General features: G+C 34.1%; 1 protein-coding gene and 1 long non-coding RNA gene across 9 annotated transcripts in view; one reads left to right on the forward strand and one right to left on the reverse strand.

Annotated features, from left to right (window-relative positions):
- Positions 1 to 2,350: 2,350 nt before the first annotated feature.
- On the reverse strand, positions 2,351 to 3,276 carry LOC128133083 (uncharacterized). Its single transcript, XM_052770091.1, has 2 exons — positions 2,629 to 3,276; positions 2,351 to 2,440 (listed from the first exon to the last, which is right to left on the reverse strand). Exons 1-2 carry the CDS (start codon positions 3,004 to 3,006, stop codon positions 2,399 to 2,401), a joined length of 420 nt encoding a protein of 139 aa, XP_052626051.1. The 5' UTR covers positions 3,007 to 3,276; the 3' UTR covers positions 2,351 to 2,398.
- A 3,180-nt stretch (positions 3,277 to 6,456) lies between these two features.
- Positions 6,457 to 7,979, forward strand: part of LOC111889151 (uncharacterized) — a 6,565-nt gene continuing 5,042 nt past the window's right edge. For 4 of the 8 annotated variants that reach the window (XR_006189558.2, XR_006189560.2, XR_008231085.1 and 1 more), the window contains exons 1-3: positions 6,457 to 6,644; positions 6,931 to 7,499; positions 7,593 to 7,652. This is a non-coding gene — a long non-coding RNA (uncharacterized LOC111889151). Of the gene's footprint in view, positions 6,645 to 6,930; positions 7,500 to 7,592 lie in introns of all 8 variants that reach the window. The other 4 variants (XR_006189556.2, XR_006189555.2, XR_006189557.2 and 1 more) reach the window with 4 other exon arrangements.

Here is a 7,979-nt window from a genome sequence, read left to right on the forward strand (position 1 = left end):
TAAAATAGTTTCATGAACAACAACTCAATCTTTTCATGAGTCACATCATCAAGAGAAAGTGTATACTTACTAAGTCTTAAATTAGAGAGTGGATCACACTTGTTGAATGGATATAGTACTACAGCAGCCTAGCGAGATTGTTGAATGGATATAATACTACAGCAGCCTAGCGAGATTCCATTAATAATGAAATGAGCTCAATATTCATAAGGGTGCATAAACTATTTGTAACGACCCGTCTCCGGTATGATGATTCCTTGGTATTTATTTTGAAGTTTTGCAAGAGGGACTCGGCGAGTTCATAGCCTGACTCACCGAGTAGGGACGGGATTTCGAGCACGTGTGAGCTGGCGACTCGGCGAGTCCATATTCCGGACTCGGCGAGTCTATCCGTCTGGGAGAAACCCTAAATCCCCGGGTTGCCCACTATTTAAGCCACCTTATGGCCTCCATTCTCGCCTCCTTCACCCTCAGAAGCTATGAGAAAACCCTAATTCGTTCTTGAGTGATTTTAAGTGATCTTTTGTGCATTTGTGAAGCTTGAAGAAGGAGAAGAAGAAAGGAGCAAGGAGAAGAATTGTAGAGCAGAGATTCAAGGGAAAACAAGAGCTCTTTGAGGTATTCTTCGGATTTCCTTCCCTTTTATGCTTTAAAACCCCCTCTAGATCTAGTTGATCTTTTCTCAAGCCTTATGTTGATATGGAAGCCCTATTATGCTGAGATATCCTTAGATCTGTTCATTTAGGAGTTGTAGAGCCCAAATCTATTGCCTTTATGGAGCTATTTTGCATCATAACCCTAGATCTACCCTTTTAAGTGCCTTTCGAGCCTTTATTCCCTTGTTCATGTGTTTGTACACGTAAAGTTGGAAATTTTACGTGGTAAATCAGCTTATTGGACTCAGATCTATCTTGTGTATGTATTGGATTCGAGCAGAATCGAGTGTAGAATAGTTGCATGGCGGTGACTCGGCGAGTCGGAAGAACGACTCGGCGAGTCGAGTCGCGAGTCCCCGATTTCTTCCTTTTGAGCGGTGTCGAGTGGGACCAGTGAGTAGTGGAGTGGACTCAGCGAGTTTGAGGGTAGACTCAGTAATGGAGGGACTCGGCGAGTTGTTCATACAACTCGGCGAGTCCAAGGCAATCTTCTTAAGCTCGAGAACAACTCGTCGAGTTGTTCATATGACTCGGCGAGTCGGATGAAGATTGTCTGAGTTCTTGGATCGAGAGGGTACTCGTCGAGTCGATGTCATACTCGACGAGTAGTCACGAGTAGGATTGAGAAGTGAGATTAGAGACTCGGCGAGTTGGCGGCCCAACTCGGCGAGTCAGGTCAACTGTGGGTTGACTTTGACCTAGAGTTGACTTTGACCAAGAGTTGACTTTGACCTAGAGTTGACTTTGACCAAGGGTAAAAGAGTCATTTTACCCAGTGCAGTGTTTAGCATTTGATTGAGTGTGTTTATGGACTTGTAGCCGGGGAGATACCGGAGCAGCAGCAGTTAGCCCTCAGAGCCATTCACTCAGCAGCCAGTTCACGAGGTGAGTTTCCTTCCAGTAGGAACGGGTCTAAGGCCACAATGCCGGCCCGTTTAGCTAGTAGTAGTATCCGGATTTTGATTCGATGCAGTAGTTAGCATGTTTGATGCCTTCGTGGCTCAGACAGGATTTATGTGTGTTCATGCTAGTGATATGTTTATACTATGTTCAGTCAGCTTCGGACTTCGGTCCGATGTAGGGGACAAGGTCCCAGTCAGCTTCGGACTTCGGTCCGATGTCAGCTTTGGACTTCGGTTCGATGTAGGGGACAAGGTCCCAGTCAGCTTCGGACTTCGGTTCGATGTAGGGGACAAGGTCCCAGTCAGCTTTGGACTTCGGTCCGATGTCAGCTTCGGACTTCGGTCCGATGGAGGGGGCAAGGCCCCAGTCAGTTAGCTTCGGACTTCGGTCCGATGTAGGGGACAAGGTCCCAGTCAGTCAGCTTCGGACTTCGGTTCGATGGAGGGGGCAAGGCCCCAGTATGTGCTTGATATGTTATTGTATGGTATGTGGTAGTTTGGGGGAGCTCACTAAGCTTCGTGCTTACAGTTTCAGTTTTGGTTTCAGGTACTTCCGCAAGCAGAGGGAAGAGCTCGGGATGATGGCATCGCACACACCACAACTTCAACTTTTATCCTGGGAGTTGATTTAGTTTTTGATTTTGATATGACATAGATATGATACAGTTTTCCGCACAGTGTTTTTATTATGTTTGGGATACATCACGTATGGTTTTATGATATGACACTCAGATTATGGTTTTTGGTTATATTGAAAAATGAAATTTTTGGGTCGTATTTTTGGGTCGTTTCACTATTGCTGAAATCAACTAAAACATATGGATAAAATACTACAACAGCTTAGCAATCAACTGAAGATTCCAGTGCACTTCTTCTACTTCTCTGCCAGAAAAAAGAGCTATATTTGATTAGATTGCTTCCAAAAAGTCTTTCAGATACCTTAAAATCCAAAGATTTTGAATTAAATCACTGAGTTATCTAAAACGACCAAACTCTCATTAAGATAAAATAATTGGCCTGTTGAGCTTAAAATTTGGCATAGAAACATAATGGAGAGAGGTGGTGCTTACGACAATAACAGGGTCTGTAAGGCTGACTTCGGAGAAGAAAAGGAAAATCCAGTGAGCAAAAGAGTGTAAACTCGGGGTGCTACCATCATAACAGATTGGGTTTACATCCAAAAAGAACACCCTTTTCTTCTTCTTGATGATGATATTATTAACAGTATCATCATGTCCATTTACTTCGTTTAGGTCATGCTTTGGTTGCAACAGCAACCCACCAACTGTTCGACCTTCTGTCCGAGAAGAAGAAGCAATAAGGGCAGCACTAGGTTTGGCTCGGAGCTTCGTGCGCATGAAAGAGGGAGCTGAGCGAAGAGTAGTCAGATTATGAATACCCATATACATACCCATCGCTATACGAGCTTCTAAGCCGTCCACCATCATCACATTCACCCTGCTGCACCTGCAAGTGTAAGTATCTAGTCAATTGATTTGCCGAGGGCTAGATAGAGAACTCATTGGAACGATGGATGATTGTGCCTCTTGAACCCAAGAAAAAAACCGAAAACATGTGTGTGGGATCGAAATACCTGTTGGATGATCAAATAATCGAATGTTAACTCAAATCCCCAACGATCACCTCACCTGTTGGTTGATACGAGCTAACACAGAAGAGCTAAAGACGAAGAATTGATTGGGGCTTGATAAACTTCATTTCCGATGTATTTTGTTTTTTTTTTTTTTTTGAGAAATTTAATCCGAAACTACGTAGTTTTGGGGTTAAGGGTACCTAACCTTATATACCCTTATGGGTATATTCACTTTTCCCTATATATATATATATATATATATATATATATATATATATATATATATATATATATATATATATATATATATATATATATATATAGAGAGAGAGAGAGAGAGAGAGAGAGTTAGGTTCAAATGTTTCTAGCAACTATTGTGTGCATGAATGCACCAATAGGAATTTAGGAATAATTAAATTAATAAAAATTGTTATAAGGGTAATTATGTAACTTTAGCATGATAATTAAAATAAAATCCCTTAATTCATGGAAATTACCATAAAATTTTTTTTGACCAACTATTTAACCCTAGCCTATCATATCATATGTATTCTATTTCTGTCGCCGTAGGCTCCTCTGAAACATTCATACGTATCCCTTCTTCGTCAAAACACCATCAGCCATATAAATCTCCATTCAATTGCAGACCAAAAAATAAATGTGAAATATCGATTGATGCCTCTTACCAATCTTCAACTATTAATACGTACGTGATTTCTAACATCCATTATGTCTTTTTCATTTGATTATTAGTATACCAATCACAGGGTATCAATCACGATGTTATAAAAGTTGCTTATGAATTCAAAATTTTCTCTTTTTGCTAGCCCCCAAAATAACTACGTGATTACTATTCACTGTGGTTTTTTTATTGATTGTTGGTAATACCCAAAAGAATTACCAATCGTAATTTTGTAAAATTGATTATGAATGTGAAAGTGATTTTAGGTTTTTTAATGGATTCTCAAAATTAATCTATGAATCTTCTTTTTGAATTCACTTATTGTGCATTACATAGGTTGTGTACGATTTCATTCTTCCACTAACATCAGGTAAGTTCAATTTTATTTATTACATGATTGTACTAATCATAACATGTTTTTTTAGTTGTATCTCCAGTTCCCTACCACCAAGAAATTGAATTGGTAAGACTCTCAATAATTTTTTTTAAGAAACTAAAGACGCACATCACGTGTTCGATAAAATGCATAGTTGAAATCTAGGTTTTTTTAATGCATCTTGATGTCGATCATTCTGCTAGAATGCAATATCGAATTCTAATTTTGTTAGAATAGAATCTTGAATTTCTTGTCAACTTAAGCAGTGAATTACCGTAACCAATTTTGTTAGAATAAAATTGGTTTATATTCTTGTTATTGATCTCGATTCTTATGGAATAACATCTTAAATAATGAAACATTACATTCTTTCAGAATAATATACATTACAAGTTTAGGGATGATTGTTAATGTTGGTTTGTAGAAATTATAGTTATATTCTATTTGAATGTATATCACATTCTATTAGAATTTATTGTTTTATTCTATTTAATGCACTAAAATTTTTAATATTTGAAAGTTGATTATTTCTTCCTTGTGAATTTAGGTTTTGAAGAGGTTGTCATTAATGTGGAAAATGAAGAAAACATGGAGAACGATAATATTTTTTCAGAATAATATTTTTTCGGAATAGAGTAGTGTTTTTGTTAGATTTTGATGTTTTTTCTTTTTTAAAATGTAATCCTTAAACCATTATTAGTCATAATTTGTTTAGAATGATTGTAACAATTGTTTATAGTCTTTTTCTTTACGAACGAATGTAAATATTGATTCTTAAAGAATAAAATCCGTATTCTTTAGAAAATGTTTTTCTTGATAATATGTTGTATAATTCTTTAAGCATGTTTAATATAAAAAGTATCTTGAATGAAACAATATTATTCAAGAATAAAACCACAAATATATTTATTAGTTTATTGTTGACTTTTTGTCATTCTGACAGAATAAAATCGGTTATTATTAAAAGTAATATTAAATTTTAATTAAATTAATTTTAAAAAAATCAAATTTTTTTAAAAATAAAGGAATTAATGATCCCTTAAAATCCGAAAATTTCCTTTTTTAAAATAGGTTAATTGACCAAAATACCCTTTTGTTGAAATTTGTGTGATTATATGATACATACTACCCTATTGTAATATCATAGATCCTCAGATCATGATTGTTGATTCTATTCATCCGATGGTCCAGATCTGTGCATTCTGACACACAATAGTTAGTAGAAACAATATATATATATATATATATATATATATATATATATATATATATATAGGGTTAAGTTTAAATGAGAACACTATTTAATGTGAGAACGTGAGAACACTACTTTATGTTACTATTCTACTATGAATTTAATATGTATAGTATTGTAGTAATTACAATATGAATATATTCAATTTTATAATGCTATTCTACTATAAAATTGATATATATGTGTAGTAATTTAGTAAATTCTAATGTGAATGTTAAATATATGATTGTTCATATATTCGGTGATGAATAATGTTATAAAGTTGTACATACAAAATTTTAATGTGAATATTAATGTTTGATTGTTCGTATATTTGTTGATGAATAATGTCATATCGTTGTATATACAAAATTCATAGTAGAATAGTAACATAAAGTACTGTTCTCACGTTCTCACATTAAATAATATTCTCATTTGAACTTAACCATATATATATATATATCCTCCCTAATAAATGAAAATAATTTTGCCACATGTCACTCTCTCATTAACTTGGACACACGTCATTTTTTGGTATTTTTAAATAAATGTTTTTTTCCATGTGTCATTTTCTCATTGTTTATCTTTTTTTAATTAACACATCATATTTAAACCTTAATTATTAATTGCTTTATTTAAAAATAATAATTAAATTACAATATTACAACTCATATTATTGAATATGTTTCATTTTAAATTCAAATTTTAAATTTTAAATTTTAAATTTAAATAATTTTTTTGTTTAAACCTTCATATTTAATTTTTTTGTTTTAATAAACCCGTATAACATACGGGCGTCACAACTAGTATATATATATATATATATATATATATATATATATATATTAACTTATAAAAGAAATTCTATTATTTCTATAAATAGATCCAATAAAATAATAATATTTTTTTAAGACGTTCAAATCTCTAAGCGTAAAGTACAACTAATCGTGAATAAAATAATATTATAATTTAAATGGGGTTTTTACTTGGTTCACATTGTTAATGATCTCCAGATTTTGAGCTCTACCTCTTAACGCCTTTCTCCGGTATATTCAACTTCCTCCCACCCTGACTTTCACTTTCCCTTTCTTCTCTCTACAAACCCTAATTGTCGCCACTACCAACATCGATCACCTCATCCGCCACCACCATCACGGCTTACCGCAGTCGCCCACCTCATTACGATTGTCAATATGCTTCATGGTAGGTTCTTATATAAAGCATATTGATCATTTATTGAAATTTAAGAGGTATAAATTTATAAACACAATATACAACTATCAAATGCATATGTTATTCAAACGATATTATTCAGCGATTGATCCGTTAAAATTAAGATTCCTTTTTGATCTTCCAAATCTCGGAGCATATCTCGGCCCTTCCCCCTGTTTCGTTTCCTATAGATGGGTTTTAGGGTTTTAAATTATACAAAATTTAGTATTAGTTCTTTTTTCTTTGTGATCGATTGCTATTTTTTTTTTCTTTCTAGGTCAATGGAGTATCTCCTGGAGTTTCTCTTCAAGCCTTTGATTATCCTTCGACTACTCACTCTTTCTTTGTTGCAAAAGCTATGGTATTGAAATTGTCTCTCATTCATGTTGGTATTGAAATTATCACTAATTCACTTTCTCCAATGCTCTCTATTTGTTACAAAAATGAGATATTCAAATCTATAATTTCTTTGCTCACTTTCTATTGCTAAATGATGGCTTTGAAACTCTCTGTTTACATTTACTTTGATTTCATTGTTACTGATTCTTGTAGGAGGTATATTATGATTAAGATTCAAGACATTGGGATTGTAAGTTTTCCATTTTAAATTAAGAATAAAATAGTTCGCTCCCTAATGGTCTTACTTGTAACATTTGTTAATTTGTAGTTGAGTTTTTTTTGGTGGTAGGATTGTTTCATGTATGAGAAACAATGTCTAGGTTTGAGTATAAAGGATTCAAAATGGAAGGCTTTGAGTGCCCTAAACATTTAGCAAATGTTAGTTTTATGTTTGATTTCCTGGGTTTTGATTATTCTGCTCATATCAACACATGTAGCTAGACGATGGTAGTAGTTTATTTTCTTTTTCAATTAATCACAACTTTCCTTTGAAACATGGAAACAAGAGAATGATAATTATTACCTTATTTTCTGATTTAGATGTTCTTGCAAATAAATGGTGTTGCCTGAAAACATTTTGATGGTAGTTTTGCTGAGTGGGTATGTTCATCTCGCTCTTTTCACAACCTTCCACATGTTATCTTTCTTTAAACATTCTTTAAATAGGTGAGCTATGGTATGATGTGGAACACAGTTGTTGAGAAAGCCATGTCCCAATAAAACCCTAAGAGTAAGATGAGGATTACATCTCATTATCGTGACCTCTTTTGATTCGTATTATACTTAACTTGATTACTTGACCGGTGCACGTGGGATGCATTCTACATCCATGTCAGATGTTTTCACTACTCTACATTCAATTTTCATTTCTCTTCTATTTGAGTTTTCTAAGAATGTAACAACTAGGAATAAGGGATGATCTGTCAA

Source organism: Lactuca sativa, chromosome 3 (genome assembly GCF_002870075.4).
Source record: "Lactuca sativa cultivar Salinas chromosome 3, Lsat_Salinas_v11, whole genome shotgun sequence".
In the NCBI taxonomy this organism is placed as follows: Eukaryota; Viridiplantae; Streptophyta; class Magnoliopsida; order Asterales; family Asteraceae; genus Lactuca; species Lactuca sativa.